The sequence below is a fragment of the Branchiostoma floridae genome, chromosome 6, assembly GCF_000003815.2.
Source record: "Branchiostoma floridae strain S238N-H82 chromosome 6, Bfl_VNyyK, whole genome shotgun sequence".
NCBI lineage: Eukaryota > Metazoa > Chordata > Leptocardii > Amphioxiformes > Branchiostomatidae > Branchiostoma > Branchiostoma floridae.
The window spans coordinates 18,837,530-18,860,584 of NC_049984.1; the positions used below are offsets into that span (position 1 = coordinate 18,837,530).

General features: G+C 39.6%; 3 protein-coding genes across 6 annotated transcripts in view; 1 reads left to right on the plus strand and 2 right to left on the minus strand.

Moving 5' to 3' along the window:
* Positions 1 to 205: 205 nt before the first annotated feature.
* Positions 206 to 4,953, minus strand: LOC118417298 (derlin-1-like). The gene is made up of 8 exons (XM_035822804.1): positions 4,690 to 4,953; positions 3,799 to 3,910; positions 3,186 to 3,250; positions 2,956 to 2,982; positions 2,636 to 2,731; positions 2,328 to 2,380; positions 1,710 to 1,820; positions 206 to 1,459 (listed from the first exon to the last, which is right to left on the minus strand). The coding sequence occupies exons 1-8, from the start codon at positions 4,849 to 4,851 to the stop codon at positions 1,333 to 1,335; spliced, it is 753 nt and encodes a 250-aa protein (XP_035678697.1). The 5' UTR covers positions 4,852 to 4,953; the 3' UTR covers positions 206 to 1,332.
* On the plus strand, positions 3,987 to 13,582 carry LOC118417297 (probable E3 SUMO-protein ligase RNF212). 4 transcript variants are annotated; one of them, XM_035822799.1, is made up of 17 exons: positions 3,987 to 4,641; positions 5,356 to 5,566; positions 5,756 to 5,817; positions 5,982 to 6,056; positions 6,232 to 6,288; positions 6,553 to 6,623; positions 6,753 to 6,810; positions 6,943 to 6,971; positions 7,482 to 7,528; positions 7,874 to 7,946; positions 8,761 to 8,788; positions 8,956 to 9,022; positions 9,527 to 9,581; positions 9,885 to 9,980; positions 10,258 to 10,361; positions 10,912 to 10,958; positions 12,161 to 13,582. In XM_035822799.1, the coding sequence occupies exons 2-17, from the start codon at positions 5,458 to 5,460 to the stop codon at positions 12,353 to 12,355; spliced, it is 1,173 nt and encodes a 390-aa protein (XP_035678692.1). In that variant the 5' UTR covers positions 3,987 to 4,641; positions 5,356 to 5,457; the 3' UTR covers positions 12,356 to 13,582. The 4 variants fall into 4 exon arrangements, with proteins under 4 accessions (XP_035678692.1, XP_035678695.1, XP_035678696.1 ...); XM_035822802.1 differs by lacking the exon at positions 3,987 to 4,641 and adding an exon at positions 10,687 to 10,757 and having other exon boundaries at positions 4,943 to 5,566; positions 12,161 to 12,375; XM_035822803.1 differs by lacking the exon at positions 3,987 to 4,641 and adding an exon at positions 10,687 to 10,757 and having other exon boundaries at positions 4,943 to 5,566; positions 10,261 to 10,361; positions 12,161 to 12,375.
* LOC118417296 (TBC1 domain family member 31-like) overlaps positions 12,449 to 23,055 on the minus strand; it is a 30,075-nt gene continuing 19,468 nt past the window's right edge. The window contains exons 12-24 of the mRNA XM_035822798.1: positions 22,554 to 22,687; positions 21,696 to 21,875; positions 21,135 to 21,314; positions 20,232 to 20,284; positions 19,580 to 19,732; positions 18,796 to 18,931; positions 18,241 to 18,333; positions 17,672 to 17,812; positions 16,676 to 16,792; positions 16,195 to 16,272; positions 14,743 to 14,890; positions 14,272 to 14,376; positions 12,449 to 13,872 (exon numbers count right to left, since the gene is read on the minus strand). Of these exons, the coding sequence (XP_035678691.1) occupies positions 13,703 to 13,872; positions 14,272 to 14,376; positions 14,743 to 14,890; positions 16,195 to 16,272; positions 16,676 to 16,792; positions 17,672 to 17,812; positions 18,241 to 18,333; positions 18,796 to 18,931; positions 19,580 to 19,732; positions 20,232 to 20,284; positions 21,135 to 21,314; positions 21,696 to 21,875; positions 22,554 to 22,687 (1,688 nt within the window). The 3' untranslated portion in view covers positions 12,449 to 13,702. The remainder of the gene's footprint in view (positions 13,873 to 14,271; positions 14,377 to 14,742; positions 14,891 to 16,194; positions 16,273 to 16,675; positions 16,793 to 17,671; positions 17,813 to 18,240; positions 18,334 to 18,795; positions 18,932 to 19,579; positions 19,733 to 20,231; positions 20,285 to 21,134; positions 21,315 to 21,695; positions 21,876 to 22,553; positions 22,688 to 23,055) is intronic.

Genomic DNA, 23,055 nt, shown 5'->3' on the forward strand with positions numbered 1-23,055 from the left:
AGGGGGGGGGGGGATTTATCAGAAAAATGAAACCCAAACACCCACCCACCCTTCGTTATACTTGTTAACAGCTGGCAAGGGTTCCGGCTTCGCCGCGCGACTTCAGCACTATCCCCATAACTTAATCACATATGAAGGATGATCCAATGAGTGCGCAATGTGGATAGGAAACTAATTGAGGAAAAATCTGAGGAAACTCAGACTCAAATTCAATACATGTTCTTTATTCCATACATCCAGCTAAATTCAATTTACAGATGTACAACATTTTCCCATTGATATTTGTCAGGACATCAAGATTATGTGAGAACCTCTTCAACGATATGTGAGAATTGCACTTCACATCCACATTGGCTGGAAACAATGTTTAACCAACGTCTAAAATCTGCATTTTCTTCTTGTTTTTATAGTTCTGCACTTTCTTCTTGTTTTTATAGCTACCAGTAGTCAACCACCTAGTGAAAAACTAAATACAATAAGTACAAGTAGGACATCAGTATCTACAAGGTTGCAATACTTCATAATTAAGGTTAGAATCATAATGACCACTATACATAGTGCAAGTATTCTTTTCAAGCTATAATCTGATACATGTATACTACTTGCACAAATATGACACACCAACCATGTACCAACTAAACTAAAATGATTTATATCTATCTACTCAAATCATTGTAACAAATACATACAATTTATGAATCAAACAAAACAGTGACAGCCATAACACAAAAACTACTTGGACCAAACAAGAACACTACGGGAATCATGTTTAAATTCCTAAGACCCAGTAAGAGTAAGACATAACTGGCCTAACTGGTCTTTAGACTGCCATAGATAGTTCATGACACTATATGTTGCAGATTGTAGCTTTATTTTTCATGTACATGCACCTAAGTTCATATGAACACTAGGGTGAAAGATCTGATACATTCACTCAAAGAGTCATAGCTCCAATAATGCAATAAATACCAGAACTTTTGCCTTTCCTTACTACTCCACATTATTCAACTGTTGTGCCCCATTATAGCCAGTGAGTTCGCAAATTCAGGTATTTTACATCTAAAGATATGAATAAGATAAGAATATCACTGACCAAAAGCTCATAATGTCTACAGATATATACACAGTCAAGAACCCTTAGTAACACTTCTCACCAGAACCAACATGTGGCTTGCGGCATGACAAAGGTTAATAAGGTTACAAAGGTTACTAAGAGATATTTCTTGTCTTCAGAATGCACCTTGGTACATATCCCTTGTAATTATCTTTCAAAGAAAACAATAGTAGGAATTGTCCATTGATCAATTTCTATGTCAGCATTTCATTTTTCAATCAGTTTCCACCGAGGACATTCCCCTGGCCCCACCCTTGATGCTGGTTGTTGTCAGGTCGCCTGCGACTGGCTGGGGGGACTCCGAACCCTGACACACCGCCCCTGCGGTTGGGCAGGTACCTGTACCTGGGGGTGAAGGGACAAGGACATTCAGAAATATATTTGTTTTGCAGACCATTTTGATAGTCCTTTTCAACATAGTCCACACAACAGTCAAACGGAAAAGATGATTTGTGCATAAAATTCAGGGCATCTAAATTCAGGCTAAATCTCTACATATTTCCTTCATTTTCAAGTCAATGCTATCCTGAATACATCTATACTAAGGAATAATATCACTCTGATATGTGTGGTAACAGTAAGAACTCTAACATACAAGATCTCTGGTGTGCTGAGGAAGGACCTCCCTCCAAAGTCCTGTGGGTACTTGAACATCAGGAAGAAGTAAAGATGTCCGACAAAGATTCCCAGTAGGTCAGTCCATCCTCTGTAGGGAGAAACAGGGTGGATTTACAAACAAAACATGGAACAAATTGTTATGGTAACATATAACTTTAACCAACCACCAGCACATTCAGCAATAATTTTGAGCTGAGATGGCATCCAATATATGGTAGCATTTGGCTGTTTGCGAGTACTAGTCTCTTCTGTCCTCACAGAAGAAGAGACTCGGGAGCTATAATACGGCTGGATACCAGGCTACTGTAAATGCAGAAATGTTCGCGGTGGATTAATGTTCACGGTTTTTGCGGTGACCACTTTACCGCGAACTTAAAACCACCGCGAACATTTTTCTATTATGGTATTAGACTGCAGTCTATGGTGTTACTGTGAAAATAAAACCACAGCGAAAAGTCCTTTTTCCCGCCACCACGAAATTAAATCTCCGCAAACTTAAATGCATTTTCAGTATTTGGCTGTTTCTAACAAGGTACACATGCTCATATCACAACAAAGGCCTAAATTTCTCTGAAGTGGTACAAAGAGTACTTACCCTCCCCTTAGAATCATATTGAAGCCTACCAGCACCCATGGTAAGTACATGGCCTGCAAAACAAAAAAGTTGCAAAATGTCATTTTTGTCAGAAATATCTAACCAGTCTGCAATGATTGCATTAGGCCAATGAGACATCTTTTAGACATTGCACAAAGTTGACACATTATTTCAAAGGAAAAAAAAAAGTACTGGTGCATCAATACAGGGCACAAAATGCTATGAGAACTAAAGTACTTCCTGTGAGTGTGTATAAAAAAACTAATTCATGTGAAATGATCAAAAGAAATGATTGCGACATGATATACCTTGAACTGTGTTCCAAACCAGAAGGATACAATTGTGTCCCTGTTAAGCTGGCACCAAACGTACAGGACAGCTAAGATCATGGGGTCCATCAGCAGCTGAGAGTACAAAACAGACAATGTCATTTCAATGGTACAGGTGCTGAAATATATAATCCATCAAAGACACATCAAAAGGACTTTTCTATTACTGTTACAAACAGCCACTACAGCTATCAACAACAAAGAATATTCTTAGGAAATATTTTCAAACAATATTCAATAGATGACTCAAAATATGAGTTCACAAGATAGTAGACATAGTAAATGTGGCTAATACTTACATACAATTCTGCCATGAATCCAATGATCTGATGAGCAGAGTTAAGGAGCCAAAGATGCATGAAGCTTCATCATTAATATGGGGACCTTATCAAAATCATTACCTATTATGTGGTGTAGCTCTGCATACATTCTGTTAGTGTTAATTATGAACTCATAGATATATTCTGTTAGTAATCAGTACTACATATGTATGCAGAAAATAGTGCTTCATGGTCCCCAAAAAGGATACAACAAGGCACAGCCATTGGAATATCAGCATGAAGAGATAGTCAGCTGGTCTGCCATCAAAGAGACCTGCAATACATCGATGGAAGAATGTGTGAAAACTCATTATAGACATTTAGTGACCAAAATGCAATGTTATAGTATTATCTGTTAGTTATAACAAAAATTGTCACCTTTCTCTGTACCTTTAAAGATTTATGTCCTTCACTTTATTTCAAATAAAAATTTATTTTCTTGTCTGTATACTATAAGATCTACATTATGTAATTGTACTCCTCCTGATTTAACTTTTCCTGGTGCTAGTACAGATTACAAATTTGATGTACCGTATGTAGGGAAATCTAGAACAATGTCCTGACAAATATGTGAAGATAACCAGTCCAGTGATGAAGTCAGCCTGGATGCCAGACTGTTTTCAGGGCCTTCACAAGCCAACTCCTCTGGCTCTAGTCTAAGAGTAAGACCAACATGCCTCCAAGGAAAGTCAAACTATATATACCCCCACCCCACCCCAGCCCAATTTAGGTCCTGATAAAGTTAAAACAATAGTCTATATAATACATATTATTGATTTCTGTGGCTTGGCATCCATAATGATGAAGCAGGTGTATACAGACCTGTCTCCAGCCTGGTAGAGTAGTTGTAGAGAAAGTAGAGGTTGATCAGGTAGTGGAAACCAGTCTGTGGCATCAGGGGGTAGAAGAACAGGGCAGTGACCGGTCTCCAGATCTGTGGACAAAACAATCGTTTGATGATGAATAGTTTTCTCAACAAAGGAATATAGTACCAGCTACCAACATCCTTAATAAATGCCATATGTTCTCTAATAACACTACATTCAACAAACAATAAGTCTGAATGTGGTATTTTGGGACTAGGGTTGTCTCCACAACCCGTCTTTCCGCCCCTGAACAGACCCTTGTTCAAGTTGATGGGAAAAAATTTCACCTCATCTATAAAAAAAAATCTGAACTTCATGAAATGAACACATGCGACATGGTCTCTAATACGTAATGTAAGGAAAATCCGTACTTTGTAAGAGTGGCATGACAGATTTAACAATAAAAACAAGTTGGGCTTCCAAACAATACGTAGGAGGCTTCCATACAATATGTAGGAGAGGAACAAAAGTAACTACTTAAGTTAAGGGTTAATATTCTTTTCCGTGCTTCTAGATTCTAAATCCATAGATCATAATAACAATCCAATACTCCTTCATAATCAAATACTAGTACTATAACAGCTCAAATATGACTATTAGGGAATGCTCCTGAAGTCACTATTGGCAGCTTTTAGTTTTATACATGTACCTCTTACCCAACCGGATTCTGTTCCAGGATTTTACATAACAATTCTCACGTGTACAAATTATTCTGTAGTGTAGCTTCTACAATCGGATGTGCATGTGGTGACGCAACAGCACTTCCAATAAGAGGAATATTCATACCAACTGGAATAACGTAAGTCTATTTCCTACTTCACAAGCACTATCTGTAGTTGTTTCTCACCTGGAAGTGGTAGACCGTCATGTCCCAGTGTAGAACCATGGACATCGCATCAACAAGCCCGATCCTACCCAGGAGGGGGAGGGCGACGGACAAGGCGAACCAGTACCGCGTTATAAGCGGGATACTACGGAACCAATCCCCGATATCACTCCCTTCTGCCATCTTTGAAAGTCTGACGTGTCTGTTCTGAGGAGAACAGGTGGGAAATATCGGATTCAGGGGTGGAAACGGCACGAAATTTTAGACCTGACGTGGCGAAACGCTGTACTTCCAATATTTTCGAGTTTCCGGTTTCTCACCGCAGCTAAACATAAACATAATTGCAATAATCAGTTTCCTCTAGAAGAAACATTTAGTATCTAACTTCAATGAAATTGATACTATTTAACTTATGTCTTTAAACAATATCATATTCTAGGGTACAACATAAACATTTCGGTAGTTTTTGTTGCTTTTAAATTCCTTTGCTTTTGCGTTTGCCTGCGCCTTTGATTTGAAATCTCGAACGTTCCGCTGGCGAGAATTTGCGAGATTTTACGAGACGTCAACTCCAGAGGCGCCATTTTATGAATTCTGGAAAGGTTGAACCCACACAACACACTTCAACAAGACCTAGAATAGTTTCAAGCGATATTACTTCTCACAAGGAACTCTTAAACATCACAGCAACGCCCATGGTGATCGCTGAAATGAGGTGACTGGTTCGATTGTGAGAAAAAGTGGGAGAGAGTCGGACAACTAGCAGTCCGTGGGATCAACATTTTCAGAATGGCTGACTGGGTCCACTGCAACCTTTGCTTTCGACAACCCGGAGATGGCAAAAAGTTCCATCTGACCAACTGTGGACATATTTACTGTGCTGACTGTGTGATGACAGGTACTCAATACAATCACGTTGTTCTATGATGGCTCAAATTTACTTCAACTACTCAAACACAGCAAATGTAAAATCAGTAAACGTTACCAAGTCAGTTGCCTATAATTAAAGACAGTCTAGAAAAAGTGACTCGATGATGCTTTTCTTCCCAGTAACTTTTATTGTAGTTGTTTTTCTATTACTCCACAGGTGCCAAAGACAGGTGTAAGATGTGTGGCGGAAAGTGCACAACAATCATACTTTCAGCCCATGTGAGTTTTGAAATCTTCCTTCAGTTTTAAGATTTCGGCTTTTAGCTTTCAGCAAATGTTAACGTTATATGTCCAATCACATAGGTAACAATATGTTTTCAAATTCTGTTATCTCCTATTCACATCTGCTGTCAGTACTGTCTTGTCTTCATTCCATTTTGCAGATGAAGCCGGATGTTGAGATTTTCTTCACAGACCCAGCAGAACTGGCAAAGAAGCAACACAAACAGCTACTCCAGGTGTGGACACGGTTGTGTTCTCCTATTGAAGACTTTGTTTGAATTTGCCAATCATTACTATGCTATCACCACTTAACTACAGTTGAGCTTCAATAATTATACTAGCTTTCTGATGGGCTGGTAAGCTTATTTTGTCTATTCATCTGTTACATGTATTTGTTCAATCCCCTTTCAGGTCATTGATTTCCAAAAGAATCACCGTCAGAGGCTGACGGCATACATGAGAGAAAAGGTAGTTTCTAACTACAAATGTATTTCATAGCTAATCTCTATGACATGGCTGCTGATTAACAGAAATATGTAGTATATTTCATAGTAGCTTCCCAGCGATGATGGTGGTGATATAACAATTGTAACAAACAATGCATCTAACCCCCACTAGAAGGGATCATTCCACATTGAACACAAGTATGGAAGTCTTCATACACTGAGCATTTACAGGTACATATCTTGAATTGTGTGTCATGTTATGATGTGTCTGGCTGTTTTTCCCTAGGATGCTAAATTCTCAACTGAAATGAAGAAGGTCAAACAGCAGATGACACTCCATGTGCAAGAAATGGAAAGGTATGGTCTTTCAGGGACTGTCTGTTCAATAGTTGAATAAAACCAGCATTTTCTAATTGATCATCTGCTTTAACACTCTTTGTTTGCATATCATCTTCAAGATAAAAAAAATGCTTGTTATTTTTTCAGTGAAATGTTGAGGCTTAGAAATGAAAATGCTGAACTGAGGCACCTTCTAGGTGGAAAGGTAGGTGTTAGGAAATGTTCTTAAGACATATTATGTAATTCAATTGCAATTCCCTACATCTGTATAATTATATCATGAACACATCTATTGTGATTCAAAATACATGTAAATGTGTACAAATCTTTTTTGCAGCCTTCTACGGCAAGCAGGCTTTCACAAAGGTACTCCCAATCATTTATCATACCAATATCTTAACAATCGAATAATCCAACATACTGTATCAGGTCAAACTAGTTCATTGTTCTTAACCCTTAAACTGCCAGAGTTTCAGCTCTATAAAATGCTATCAGTGCCAGGGTTGGCCGCTGACCTAAAAAAAGAATCCCTAGAACGAGCCCAAAGTCCCTGACTTACGGGGTTTGTGCGCTACACGCGCGCAAAGCTGCTACTTTGGGGGAATACGCTATCCTGGATATATCCGGGTGCGGCATGTATAGGACATGTATATGTGTGCCGGATACGGTTTTGGCATTGGCAAAAACACAAGACACGAAATAATGATATAAGAATGAAACAAGTCAGTGGATGTTCTAGTTTCAACTGAGAAGACTGGTTTTACGTTTTGTTGTATGACATGTTCTGGATAGCTGAACTTTGCCTTGACTGTACATGTATGCATATTTTTGAAGTCATTTGTCAAGGCCAAGCATTTTGCAATTGTCATGTCTTAGACCTGTGACCACCTCTCCGCACCCAAACATGCAGCCAAGAGTCCACCGTGAGTATAATTCCCACTCCTATTTATAGCATTGGAACTACAGGTAACATTATTATTGTCGTAGCATTGTTTACGTGAAGATAGGATACTCCACCAAACAGATTGCTTTGTAATGAAATGAGCCATTGTTTTGAGTATCTCCTATTCACAAACTATTAGGTTGAGGTCCGGACCTGGACCTGATCCTCTGGACCTGGACTGTACCTGGACTTAAACGTTTGGTATTGCTAACAAGTACCACACATATTGTATTTAGATATGAGGACTGGCAATTCATACTGACTGATATGCATGCAGCAATGTGTTGCAAATGTAAAATATCAAAAGATTCTTGTCACAATGTAGGAACCCCCTCTCCCTCCCATGGACCACACAAGTCTCCATACACCACTGCAATCAACAAAAGTCTGCCCTGCACGTAAGTTAATTTAGTTCACAAGGCCACAGCTGTGTTACCACAAAAGGTCTGAAAACGTTTGTAGTGATCAAGCAATAAGACCAAACATAGCTACAAAAGATTGAAGACTTTGAATAACTTATTGAAAACACACAGTGATTATACTAGTAAGTGTTGAAAATGGGACATTTCCATAAGAATGCCATTTTGAAATGCTGGTAGTTTCTCTCTTAGTCTTATAAACAAATCAACATAGGGCCACAGCAAGTAAATTTTATGGATGACATCCTCTGCAGACTGCAAAAATAGTGCGATAGGGCGAAAAAAAAACAAGATGGCTAAATTTTCAAAATAGACACCATAAATGTTGTAAGAAGAATTAAAGTGACAAAACATGGTAGTACTGACGACAAATCATTCATTCCTGTATTAAAGAAGTGAACTAGTGTAGTAAAAGTGACACTAGTGTGGTAGACTGGTATCACTTACCAAGTTGGCAACTTCACTTATGACTTCCATAGTGGTGCCACTTTTCCAACTATCCAACTGGTTTCACATCTATAACTACAGTCATGGCTACCTCGCTAATGTCACTTCTACAAGTACAATCATTAGGCTACAACACAACATACTTTCCCATTTTGGTACTTTCTTGTCATGTTGACCATCTCCGGAGAAGAAAAAAATTCTTGTTTTTTTTTTCTGAAATCAGGCAAGAACTAATGAGCGCGCGGATGTCATCCATAAAATTTACTTGCTGTGGCCTAGACAGAAATACATTGCAATGTGTGTAAAGTGTGACTTATGCAAAACTGACATTAACCATTTCTTTCAGGCCAAATATGGGTGATTCACCTCTTTCAGTAAGTTAAACTGTCATTCTTTTTTCATGTTTCATCTCTGATAACAACAGTTGAGATTGTATACTAGTATTAGGAGTTCAAAGCATATGTTGATACATATATACAATTTATAACCTGTGCAGTTACAAGAAAGCTTGTGTACCTTCATACATTTGTGTCCCCTACAGGGAAACCGCACACCGACAGGCCCTGCCAGGATCACCATGAGGACACCCCCTATTGATGGCAAGATGGGTAAGATCTGGCTTTAAAAATATGCAAGAAACATGACAATCTGCAAGTCAAACCCTCCGACAAATAATCATAAAAAGGATAGTCCTTTACTACCATTGTCAGGCTGGAAGTCATCAATCAAGTACGTAGTACAAGTAACAGCAGCAGGATTTTCAGCACCAAGGCTGTTACATGCATATAGAACACATGTACCCATGGCAACATGCAGTACCTATGTTGAAAGCTGTACTCAATAAAATAAAAAGGCACATCAATACATGCATCGATAGAAGTAGCTTAACAACTGTCCAGGGATTTAGAGTCACCGAGAGAATGATAGCATTATTGAAATGCTGTTCATTCCTTTGCATCTTTTGAAGCTCACTTTACGTCTTCTAAAGAGGTGAGGTAAAGTAAGAAGCATGCAAACTACAAGGTTTGAATCTATAAGATTTGGGTAGCTGAAAGCCAGAGACAAATGTTATCATGTTAAACACAAGCCTCCTGGCTTCCTATATTCTACAGGAACCCCTCCTGTGGTCCCTGGTTTAACCAGAACTCCTACAGGACAGATAATAAGGTACATTCTTGAGTTTTGGTAGATATCAGATAAGGTTTCCCATGACATTCTTTTATCTTATTTTTGGAGGATTTAAATTATGTTCAACTTTACATACTTGAGCAACAAATAAATTATATAAAGCTATAGTTTGAGAGATTATTCTTTCATCTTTTGTCCCTTTGAAGAATGATTTCAGGTCACAAATTCAGAATGACCTGTTCTAATGCCTTAATGGCATTTGAAAGTATTCTGAGACATGGGCGTGGATTGCCACATCTAGGTTCTCTGAGGTTTTCATTTCTGACATTGTGGATGTTGCAGGGCCATCTCCAACCCAGGTTCTCATGGTGACTCAGGTTCGTCTGGTGGCTCTCAGCAGTGTGCAGGGTCTCCTATGTCCACTGGCTCATCCCCCAGGTAAGTACAACTTCTCTGTAGAATATAGAGGGCTGTTGAGTCATAAGTAGGGGCATCCACAGGGTTTGAGTGGGCAGCAGCTACCTGTATAACTGTGTCAACTTTTGAAAATAGTTTCATCCGGTTGTTAGAATATAAGAGAATTCTTTTTATAGAACCAACAGGAACTTACGTTTCGTTGTCTCTCAGACACTTTTTTAGAGTAGATGTTCATTCCAATATTTGTTGTCTAGTCATTTGGGAACCTGTTTGTCAACATAGCATTTCTTGTCAACAGAAGTGCCGACAGCAGAATTGCCAGTACCCTGAGCATGTTTGCAACTCCCAAGCGGCAGCTACCATACAACAGTCCCAGCTCCCAGCCAAACTCTGCTCATCAGGGTAAGGGCAGTCTCACTAGTAACACCTTATCCAGAACTTCTCTAAATGCTAAAATAGTTTTGTGTTAAAATCTCCTCTATAGGGGCTGGGTGTGTACACACATGTATAGATGAATTCTTCTTCTCTTGACTAAGCAGATTTTTCTAATGTCACAACCGTGCTAAATCAGTATCATTACAACATGTTAACAGTGAAAGGTATGGCTGTTGTTTTCATTTGGGTTGACATCACAAAGTCATCTATAATTCCGACAGGAGATTTGACAAACTCAAGAAATTTATGTGTTAGCTCCAGCTAATGACAAAGTAATGTTTAACATTTCCAGGTCAGCCTACCACATACACATCAAGTCAGCCCCAGAGCAGTCAGTGGGACCCAAGCAAAAGAAAGATCCATGTAGGTTTCATCAGACGTTTACATGTTACTGCCACAAATCACACCATATTGTGACGAGAAAGAGTACATAGGGTGCAGTAGATGAGCATTTAATCTTTAAGCTCTTTGTGGAAGTCAAAAGCTGACAACTGACCGTTTTTTCCTGTTCTTCCAGCTGAGCTACCAGCCGAGGTCTTCACATCTTACACCAAACAGTTATCCGTAAGTGATCAAAGTATGGACTTGTAAAGAACCCATTGTCTAAGGCGGTGCATTTTAACTACCATTAGGAACCACATTTATATGGTCTTACATGCACTTCTTGTGTCTATCAGTAGAGGGCAGTACTAAACAGTAAAGTATTCAATACACTCTGATTGAGAAATCATGCATTTGTACCCTACAACTCACCAGCAACCAAATTTGTGTTGAGGATGTAACATCCATTGGCATAATACCGGTCGGTTTACTGCAATTTCTCAAGCAATGCTAATTTGGCAAATGATCAATGCATCATTTTCTCCAGTTACATGTTGCTGTTACAGCTTACCTTTGACACTTCTTCTGTGTAAATTATTTTGTCTCTCTGGTCCTGCTAAAAACATAATATCGTAATTGGAACACACCGCGGAATTGCACGGAGAACGGGCGCGTGGTTGGAAGGGGGTGCACTATACCGGTCGAACAAAACACGGCACAATTAACTGCCGCTATGTACCTTTATTCATCCTCTGTTGTTCCTTTCTTTCCTGTTAGTAGTTGCACAAAACAAAAATCTGCATGAGAATACAAAAAGTCATGAGAAAATGGGCGTATACTGACAAGAATTTTCATTTAATTTTGGTCCGTCACAACCGCTATGACGCAAAACTTTACTGCTGGCCGTAGCATTAAAAATGGCGGGAAAATGGCGGCGTACGTTCAATTTGACCCATTCAGCCGTAGATCCGGGCGATAATGCAACGGTTCCTCACACTTTTACACGAGTTGTAGGTCACCAAAAGAAATTCAAGATTGCTGTTGAATCATGCTCGTCTTGTGCCGTGAGCACATGTGATTATTATCTACAAATCCGGCGATGAACGTGACAGTGTGTTTGTCCCACGACGAGCTCGCCTGCCCCGAAAATGACCTGAAAACTTTTGGCCTTGTTGTCTTCGAATGCATTGTTATCGATGCTTTGTAAATTATGTATTGGACACCTAACGTTAGATGTCTGAAGTGTGCATACCTCAGAAATAACTATTGTTGCATGTGTAGATCTCTTCAAGTTCCACTATTTTTAATCGACCGGTATAAGGCTTATGACCGGTATTATGCCAATGCATGTTATGTGTTTGACAAGCATAGCATGGCATGCAAAAGGTTTATTGGTAGTTTATACCTCTGTATCATTTTAAACACCAACTTTATTGTCCCTACAGCACTGGATCCAAACAGGGAACTCCTGCTCTGAGCCAGCCACAGTGATCATGACAGTGTGGAGTAACTTCAGGACAACATGGAGAATTAATTACCTTAAAATAGGATGTGTGACTTGTTGGTTCCTGGCAAATATTGGAAAATTCAAGCAGAACATTTCATTGCTGAGACATATAAACAAAGCAATTTTTGTATGAACCAATTTCAGTACTAAAGACTTGGACTTGAAAAAAAAACTAAGGAAGGGGCAGGTTGCATTCGTTGTAACCATTTCATAACACAGCAAGTAATGAAAACTGTGTAAAATTTATTTCACTCAAAAAAAGTTAACAAAAGTAACAATTACACCAATATGGTTCATATTGTTACAATAGACTGTGTATCTACAGAATATTCATTAAAAATCAGTTTCATTTTGCAATATACATAGAGATAGATACTGGTAAGAGACATTCTCTCTGTCAAATTGTACTTCAAGTGTTTGTACATAACATTACAAATTAGTGTAAAAGATCAAACCATACTGATACTAATGTCCTTAATATGCAATGTTACTTGGTTCTCTGTTCTAGCTTTTTTTATCTGCACACTTCAACTTCCTAAACACAGCAAAAGCAAAACAATCTCAAGTCCAGTTCTTACAAATAAATTTTTACTTGTTTCACTAACAGCGAATAAATTTTTTTTACCTACATTTTGTATCTTGTAGGAAAATAAACTATATTTACAATTTGAACTTAGGGAGCTGAACAAGGCTCATTGCAAAAGATCCAAAATGCAGAAAATCTAAATGAGATATGCTTGTAACAACTGAACAATGTTTCTTACATTAAGTTTACCGAGTGAGCACAGTTGCAAACATTCAAATCTATAATAAATGGCAGTTGCAAGCAGTCAGATTGTTTTGAAAAATGGTCTCCTTCCATCTCACGTACATGGTCAGATCAAACAAAACATTGGAAAACTCTAAAAAGCAGTTACTCAAGCAACTGGATATGATTTTGGAATCGGTCAGACAATTCAGATAGCATCCACTATCTTTCGTCAGTGACACTGAAGAGATCTGGGAGAAACTTGTCTTTTATACCCTAAATATGAATGCAAAAGAGTCCAGTCCAGAAGACGAGTTAGGGTATAAAAGACCAGTTTCTCCCAGATCTCTTCAGTGTCACTAACGAAAGATAGTGGATGGTATCTGAAATGTCTGTCTGACGAAGACCTCCTGTCTCATGCGTGACAGAGCCGCCTGGAGGAACTTTATAGTGTCACCGAACGGATGACTGAACTGAACTGTCTGTGACCGTTTCCAAAATCATATCCAGTTGCTTGAGTAACTGCTTTATGGCATATCTCATTAGTACCTGGATGTCTAACCTTCATCGATGTACATTGGAAAACTGTTTTTCCATCTCATGAACATGGTGTGATAAAAAAACAACATTTTGTTTGCAAACCATCCAACTCCTGACTCATCTTAATTTTTCTGAGGCTATGTATAATCCCAAAGGTTTATTCTGAAGAAAAATCCTGTCAATGTGCCTGGTCTAGAGGCTTCCCCCACTGAGGTCATCATCATCATTATCATCCACGTTAAAGCTTGGAGGAGGCTGTGTCTGTCGTGTCTTCTCAGCCAGCTTCTTCCTCATGTCCCTCACCTCCTTCATCAGTTCCTGCTCCCTTCTCTCAAATGTCTGACGACCACGGTCCAAGGAAACTATGCAATGAGATAGATGTTGTCTTATTGAAAAAGATAACTCTGTTTTCAAAAGCATTTGTTACCATGCCTTTACACCTGTAATGTAATTTGTAATTAAAGCTGTCAGTTATAAGAAAAAACATTACTGAATGTATCTCGCCAATGTTTTATATTACATGCAAGGAAGGTTTTTTTATCATTAACAGGTTTAAAAAGAAAGCAGATTTAATATCAAAGTTGAGAATTGAAGATTTTAGGTAAGTCACCACTTGGCACTTTCAAAACCTTTTAACAGTGTCCCTTTAGCTCCAGCCTGAGTTACCTCTTTTTGGGGCATCTCATACAAGGACATTGTATGGAAAAATCTTGATAAAGGGACAATTTACCGGACAACTTATATGATCATAATACACTTACACTGTGAAGATGCTTCTGATCCAGACCCTGAGTTGTTCAGACACTTGTTCTCTGTTGTCTTCCCCCCATCAGGCCTTCCCTTGTCCCTCAAGTCTCGTAACCTCTCTATTGGGACGATGGGAAAATCCATTATTAACAATATATGCTGCTTTCTTGTGTCATAACACATCATACTATACATTCATCTTTTTACCTCTGCTTTGATTTCTAATGACTCTGAATGTTTTAACACACATCCCTACAGTATACTAGTACAGTAGAAGCCGCTTAATTGCACGGCCTATTTAACAGTGAATTTCGTGCAATTATCCGACTGGTGCAACAATGCGAAGTTATCCAGCTGGACAGCACCAGTATGGGATTTTGGGATCACGTGCAGTTAACAGAAGTATGCTGTAATCCGTTGTGCAATTAACTGGATTCTACTGTAGTACCATGTACATGTAACTAGTTATTAAACACAGCCCTTACCAAAGGACTCATCCTGTCTGAGCTGTTCTGTCAACTGCTGCTCCTCCCCTTGCTCTTCCCTCAGTAGACCCATCCTCCTCTGCTCAGCCTCCAGTGCTATTTTCCGCTGATTCTGAAGACTTGCCCTCCCTGCTGCGTCTTCCTGAAGCTACAGGTCATCCATTTGTTTGAGTTTAGAAATCACAACATATGCCTCCATCAAGCATTCTCCTACGCAAATGGACCACAGTCGTGTCGAAACTCCTTGCCGTTGGGGACCGGGCGTTAGGAGGATGCCATCAAGGTAACAGAGTAAAAAGCTCGCCTTTAGCAAGGATTGGAACTACATCAAAAAGGTTAATTCGCCAAAACAGGGATAATATAATGTGTGAACTTTTTATTGTGCATACACTTTTACGTTAGATTTCTTGGTGTCTATGGTAAACTGTTTAAAATGTATACATTGTTACGTGGCTTAGACAGCAATAATGAAATCAATTACTTCCACACCTCTTGATTTCCACTGTAGCACAAATTTCATGCATGGGTGAATCCAATCAGAGAAGGAAGGGCAAGGTCTTATCTAGGCTTTGAGTTATAAAGTTATTAAGTCTGGATGTTTGATGGAAACAAAATCCAGAGTAAGACTCAGAGGAACTCAATACTTCACACTACTGCTGATTAGGCTTTTAGCCAAGCATGCGTCCAGGCATCATTTGGACTCGCTATCCTAAAAACAACAACAAGAAATTGGACGCACTAGATGCCCTAAAGAGGCCCTTACACAGGGCAGCAGATACTCCGACAAGCATGAAATATTGATTGACCTGGGATGCTACTAGGTCGAATGTGATCAAAGTCTTCAACTGTGACCTCTCTGACAGTAAGTTTGCCCCTCAGGATACCCTAGAATGTACCATTTTAACTTGAAATTCTCTAAAACTCTGCACCATGGAAGGTAAATGCCCCCAGATCCCCCTAATAGATATAACTCACTGTGAGGCAACTTTCAGTCACGAAGAATTTTGAACTCCCTATAATAAAATCCCATATAAAAGCCTACTGCTGATTAGCATGCCTGTGCTATACAGGGTTGATCCCCTACATGTCTAATGCATAAGCCTTAGAGTGAGCTTCTAAATGTTACCTCCACTGGGATGTTCCCAAAAGTCAAACACAGTGAGAGTATGTTGACATTACCATCACACCAAAGACCACATAACAGCCACAATGTCCGCCTACATCCCCAAATAGATTACCCTTCAGAATAAGCAGCAAGTGCTGTATGCGTGTGGACAAGCTTCATGAATCTTGACACCAAAAGGATATACCTACCGACAGTGACAAAAATCCCAGCGACACTAAGTCTTTGAAGAGATGATACCTGTAGAGCACTGTTGACATTTCCTATATGTGCACCATTATATGTTATGTGATACACACACACCTCAATGGCAATGATTGTGGACATACCTGCTTATTCTCTAGCTCCTTCATAAGTTGGTGTACCTCTTCTTCCACCTGTCTGTTGGCTGCATTCATTTTTGCAAGCTGTACAGAAATATGATATCTCATAAAATCTTCACATTTCCCGTAATGAAATACTAGACTACTCCACCAGTAGTAATTTCAACTCTTTCTAAGAATTCTAAATGAGAATTGATACCTTGAAAAGTCTAATAATATGGGCATATTTCACATTGTTTAAGTGGTATGCAAACTGCTTTATTTCATCTCCTTTTCATAATGGCTTTCATCAAATTTAACAAGGTAATCAATTCTAATACTACATAGCTCCATTTCCTGAGGTTGACAGCCTGTGTGACTGCTGAATTATAATTATAGTGCACTGTGTAATGGTGTAGGGTGTCATACAAGGATTCAACCTTGAACTTGAAGTCAATGAACAACATCAATCACTGATGAACAGAGATCATCATCATTGTTGCCGTACCTGTAACATCCTGATCTCCCTGTCCAAGTCGTCCAGCTGTTGTCTCTGCTCCACCCTCAGGTCCATCTGTGTGTCCACATTCTGCTGCTCAGCACGGGCCAGACCACGCTCAACCTCCTACATACAGGGTGAAATAAACACATTAGTATAGGGGTGGGTACTGGTACAGAAAATTCAGAACCTGGACCTAACTGTCTGTGAAAACTTTCGTCTTCAAATCCAGGAGGTAGTGGCTACTATAGACATGCTGTCATTTTTGACATGTGTCCATGGGGACTTAAAAAATTGGGGTGGCCGCGGACTAAAAGTGGTCTCAGTGAGACTAAGTTCATTGGTAATAGAAATTTGGTCAAAATTGAAAATAAACTCTACTCTACTTCACTCCTGATATTTTAAATGGACCCCAATAGTGTAAAAGCCTGCCGATATAATATGTTCATTTTCTAATCAGTCCAAAGTCCGGTCCTCTGATTTTTCTCAGGTCCGTTTTTCTTGACCGGTCCAACAAGAGAAAACCTTAATCAAGTGCATAGCACCAAACACCATTTGGGAGGGGCTTTAAATCTAACTTCCTGACAAGCAGTTGAGGCATATTTTCCAGCTTTCTTTAAAAAATTTAATTGATCAAAGTAGGGGGCCAACTTTCAATGCTTCATTTATCAGAAATATTCCTCGGACAGAGCGACCTCCTGTCTGTTTTCAAAGTCTTTAATCTATCAAAGAACTCCCATTAAAATATGCCTTCCCATGAAGAAATGTCCCTGGTGAAATATTGTCCCCCATACAGAAATATTCCCCGTGAAAAATTTCCCAATGTAAAATTGTCCCTCCATGCAGAAATGTCCCCGATGAAAAAGTGTCCCCCATGCAGAAATATCCACAATAAAAATCTGTTCCTCATGAAAAAGCTTCCTATTGATACTAAAAGATAAGGTATATTCGGGTACATACAGTCGATGATAACCCTTGACAAACACAAAACAGTAGTGCCCTCACCCTCCTGATGATCTGCTCCCTCTCCCTCTCCAGTACCCCTATCCTCTGCTGTATCCTGTCCTCCAGGTCCTGTTGTCTCTTGTGCGCGTCCATGTCGGCACGCCGTAGGAACGATGCTGCCACCTCATCACGAGCCAGCTCCTGAGAAATAATAGGCTTGTCATTTTAATAAACAGGGATAAAGTATGAAAGATGTACCACGACATTATTCCCTGATATCATTATGAGCAGAAAATAGAGTGAATCCAAGCCAAAGTTATGTATGTTTTACTTCTAGGTATTGGCCTAACCTTTAAAAGCTCATAGTTCAAATAACTTGAAAATGTCACCATACATTTCTGGATGGTACATGTTTTTTTTCCAAAAGTAGCACAGGATGCCATGTAACTAACATTGCTGCAGAAAATGCAATTTCTAAAACTTCAGCTATCATTCAAGTGACTTCTGGGTACAAGTTATGTAAAGTTATTGCTGAATCTCAGTAAATGTTCAGTATTGTCTTATACGTGTCAAAAAGGATTATCTGTATTATTTTGTAATTCTTGTATAAATAAACTCAGTTTGCATACCTGCTCGAACAGCCCCCTCTGTGCATGCAGCTCCATGTTCTTCACTTCCACATCATCTATGGCTGCATGTGTCTCCTGCTCCCTTAGTCGCACCTACATGATGGAAGCACATTCAGTAACCCTCCAGTCAACAGTACCCCCGGTATCAACAGTGATTGAACAAAGTTTTGACCTGTTTTACCTGTCTATTGTTCTACCTACTGAGTATTTCTACCATGACTTTGATATTTTCAAATCCCATTGCGTTACTGTCTCCAGGACCCATCCTTTTGTCTTGGGACAGAAATTTACTTGTTGGAACATAACAAAAACTTTAGCCCATTCGTAACAAAAAATGACATGAAACTGTTGAAAATGTACTAACAACATGGGCTCTCAAACATTGAGTGAGACAGAAAAAAATTCAAAGCTGGAGACAGCTCTGCTGGCTGACTGGTAACAACAGGTACAATAGATGGGAAGACGCCATACCTTTCTCTCAATAAGTATAATAGATATGGGAAGATGTCATACCTTTCTCTCAATAAGTACAATAGATAAGGGAAGATGCCATACCTTTCTCTCAATCTCATCATCCAGTCTCTTCAGCTCCGTCTCCTTCTGTCTATGTTGGTGCTCCATGAAGCGCCGCCTAGCGGCATCTAGTAACTGCAGCTCCTTCACCCGCAGTTCTCTCCTCATGGCAGCAAGCCTGGGTTGACATAGATGAAGTACCTTATTCGTCAAAAAGTCTGGATATTCATCAAATAGTCTGGATATCAGAAGTGTTACATTTCCAGCAAAGTGAGTGAAGAGCAATCTGAAAAATCCTTACCAATCTGTGTATGGTATATATATGTAGTAAATGCTTTGCAATGGAGCTACAAAAGTTTATGTTCTGCCCTCAAATTGAAGCAAAGGAAAACAATTATAATGGTATTACAACAACTTGTATGCAGTAAAAATGGGTGAAATCAGATAAAAGTTGTAACTCTCTTTGACAAGATGTGCGCACATTCAAAGACAAATGCTCCTCCTTCTTCTTGCCTCCTTCTGGCATGCTAAGCACCAAAAGAAGTGCAAAAATTTTGGGAAAAAGCCCCAAAGAAAGGAGGAAACTAGGAGCTTGAAATGAAAGCACCCGCTGCCACAACACACAAGGAAAAATGGTGACAATTGAGGGATGACATCATGCAAGGTCCCATAGTACTTTACGTGTTTTACTTTGTATATGTGTACCGCCTAGCGACATGCAGTGGAGCTACTGCATGAGGTACTCCCCGAACAAGGTCAAGTTAATGAGGCATATTTCTCTATACTCCTATCTGGTAAACCCTCTAGGAAGACCCCTCTGTCCCACCTGACACGCTGGTCGGTAAGTTTCTGCTCCTCGTCTGCAATGACTCTCCTCCTGGTCTCCTCAGCCTCCTCCAGCAGCTCCTGCTGTCTGTACCACGCCTCCTCCTGGTGTCTCTTTCTCTCTGTCTCTCTCTTCAACTCCTCTGTCACTTGTCTACAATTAACACAAACTACAGTTCACAATGTGTCACTGATATACCCACTGATCTGTGACACAATCCAGCCCATAGACAAACAAGGAGAAGTCATAAACTCAAATACCAGATAATTCCTGCTAAAATAGAATACTTTTTGAAATTTTTTTCCAAGCACCAAACTAGAGTGGAACTAACATAACAGCCAGGCCACATTGTTCAGGCATTGACAGTAAAGGCCTTTAAGGCTGTACTATCAGCCACCATGCCATAATCAATGTGCACGAACCACCTCAGTGATACCCAGAAGGGGTGGTTACAGGGTATTAACAAGAATTGTCAATAAAAAAAAAAACATTTGTTATGCACAGGTGTTCTGTTTCACAAAATCTACCAAATTTGAAACTCTCACATCAGTAATGCAAATAAGCCTCACAACTCATGAGGCCATGTCAATACAAGATATACATCTTAATACTACCGAATAAGAGCTTAAAAAAAACAATACTCCTTATTCACCTTTCCTGCAGATATTGAAGCTCCTCCTCTCTGATTCTCTCCCTCTCCTTAACCTGGAGGAACAAATCAAGAGTGACAGGTGAGAGCCTAGCAGGTCAACCATCCCTGCTGATGGCTTATTGATCTGGACTAACACCTTCTCGCCAACAGGGCCTTGGTTACAGTGCGCTGAAGTTGACAGATGAACGTCGCCCCTACAGCTCACAAAGGTCAAGTTGGAAGCTATTACAAAATAGATTTTCAAGAATAATATAAAAATCGACCAAAGTTTTCAAAGAGTGTTCTTTATCATCTTATGACATGAAAATTGTCATGCAAGAATATTTCATGATTAGAAACATACTGTAAGTACTGTTAATTTAAGAGGATTGACTTCCATAGTAAGGAGGAATAGGTGCTTGTGGATTTAATTTTTTGGGTAGGCACACAGCGTGCATTACTGAGAGAAAAATCCGTATTGCTTGCGACGATTTCACAATGGAGAGCTCACCCTTGAAATTGCAAACATGAAACCACCAGCATGAATATTTCAAAAGGAGTACGTGCCAACCATGCTGGTGTGTCCAGCATTACCTGTGTTCTTGCCAAGCCATAGGGGGCCCCTACACTGTGATTTAGATCCCTTATGGCGTTATGCTGTGATCTGTGTCCCTATGCTGTGATTTGTGCCCCTATGCTGTGTTTCAACCAAAGAAGGAGACTTTTCTGTTAGATTTATGCCACTAAATTTGGCCCTCAAATTGCAGGAAATATTGTTTCTGAAGGTTATAAATTTGAAAATTTTCAGGGGAAGGATTCACCCAGACCCCCTACAATTATCAAACCTGCATTGCTTATCACATGACTTTGCTGCACTAAGATACCTCTATGCTGTGAAAAAACCCTGGTGAGAACACTGATTACCTGATAGTCCACTATGAATGTGGGATATTTGTTGAAGATTGGGTACTGTCCCCGGGTCAGGGGTTGAAATTCTTCCATCACGCGGCGGGGATGGATGTCTTCGGGGGTCGTGTCCTGGAGACGGTACGCTTCCCGAATCACCGCTCCAATGTCTATGGCATTCCGATGGTGGAAGAAGTACTGAAAGGACATTGATAAATTTGTCAGCTTGGACAAAATGTATGGTTTGATTCCCAACATAAATGAGAAAGGGAGCTTTGATGCCCTATCCTTAAACTACATGAAACTTGAATATGAAGACCTTAACTTGAATATGAAGACCAAATTGATATTCCCCACCAAAGAACAGTAGAAGCCATTTAATTGCACACCCCATTTGCCAGCGTATTTCATGCAATTATCCCCATGGTGCAACAAAACAAAGTTATGAAGCTGGACCACACCCACCAAGGGATTTGGGGATTCCATACAATTAACAGAAGTGTGTGGTTATCCGTTCTGCAATTAACTAGCTACTGTTCTAATGTTTTATTTTCTTTCATGTAGAAGAAGACTTTATACCTCAAAGTCACTGACATCAGTGCATTTAGTGAGTGGTCCCCGTGCTGAGATGGCGTAGGCGGCCACACACAGGATCAGGAAGGATGGATGGTTGGAGAAGACGTTGTCAAACAGTTTCAGCCACTCGTCTTTGGTTAGCACTTCTGAGAACAGGGTTTCCAGCAGCGGCCATGCATATGTCTGGAGGAAAAGGATAAGTCAGAATAATATAGTATACATGACTCATCAAGACAAAGAGCAATGATTGACAGGGACGCATGGGCTGCCATCTCAACTCGAGGCCAGATGGACTCGACTTAAGCAAGCATCAAGACTTGGTGGAATCTGAAATATCAATTTGCTCAAAGTTTACGAAAAGGAATCTATAAATCTACAACATGTTATCAGTATGTCAAACAGCTTTCCAATGACTGTTCAATCAGCTCTGGATTCACACATGACAAGTCCAGATGGAAGAAATTAATTCTGGAGCTGCAGCCAAAACATGACACTGAAACACTAAAACCAACACAGAATATAAAACCAGCTGTAACAATCTATTTTGAGAGAAAATTTATGTGGTTGTTTTGTGCTACAACTTCTTTAATTTCAGCACCAAGGCACCACATAACTTCAGCTATGCTATGTTCTTTGTTATGATACATTAATATAGAGTGTCAGTTGACATGTGCTGCCAAAACATGACACTGAAATACAAAAACCTATAAAGAATATCAAATCAGCTGCTGTAACAACATATTCTGAGAGAAAATGCATCTGGTTGTTTTGTGCTACAACCATCTCAATTTCAGCACTAAGGTCAGCACCACACAACTTCAGCTATGTGTTATAATACATTAATACAGAGTGGCAGTTGACCTGTGCAGTGATGTTATAAGTGATGAGGTGCTGCAGAAGGTGCTTGTCGTGATAAGCCAGCAGGTTCTCCACCAGGTTCAGCACATTGATGGGAGGGTTGGGGAAATACTCAAACCACTGCTGGCACCAGTTCACTGGAAAACAGCAAAATACACAATGTAATATGCTGATAATATTACACAGATTTCACACTTAGCACTTTTGATGCAGAGCTTTATCAAGTTTTTACAGAATAAAAGATACATCAACTCTCAAAATTCTGCTGTGTTCCATAATACTGCCACATTGAAGAAAAAAAAACATTATCAGAGAGGCCTTCTCAAGATTATCTTGAGACCTAACTAAATATCTGAAGTGTATATTCCTGTAGATTACTGATGCTGCATTACTGGTAGCACATGTCTTGTAATTACTTTAAATTCATGTGCTATTTTTCTCATTTGGCAGTATTATGGCACCTGGTGGAATTATGAGAGTTGATATTACATAATGCAAAGTTCAA

Bases quoted from the DNA above. Each gene is read 5' to 3' on its own strand.
- LOC118417297 (XM_035822799.1), top strand. From the start codon at position 5,458: ATGGCTGACTGGGTCCACTGCAACCTTTGCTTTCGACAACCCGGAGAT. The intron at 5,818-5,981 runs GTGAGTTTTGAA...TCCATTTTGCAG, and splicing joins CAATCATACTTTCAGCCCAT to ATGAAGCCGGATGTTGAGAT. The intron at 6,624-6,752 runs GTATGGTCTTTC...TTATTTTTTCAG, and splicing joins CATGTGCAAGAAATGGAAAG to TGAAATGTTGAGGCTTAGAA.
- LOC118417298 (XM_035822804.1), bottom strand. From the start codon at position 4,851: ATGGCAGAAGGGAGTGATATCGGGGATTGGTTCCGTAGTATCCCGCTT. The intron at 1,821-2,327 runs GTAAGTACTCTT...TTCTCCCTACAG, and splicing joins AATATGATTCTAAGGGGAGG to AGGATGGACTGACCTACTGG. The intron at 1,460-1,709 runs GTATGTTAGAGT...CTTCACCCCCAG, and splicing joins CTCAGCACACCAGAGATCTT to GTACAGGTACCTGCCCAACC.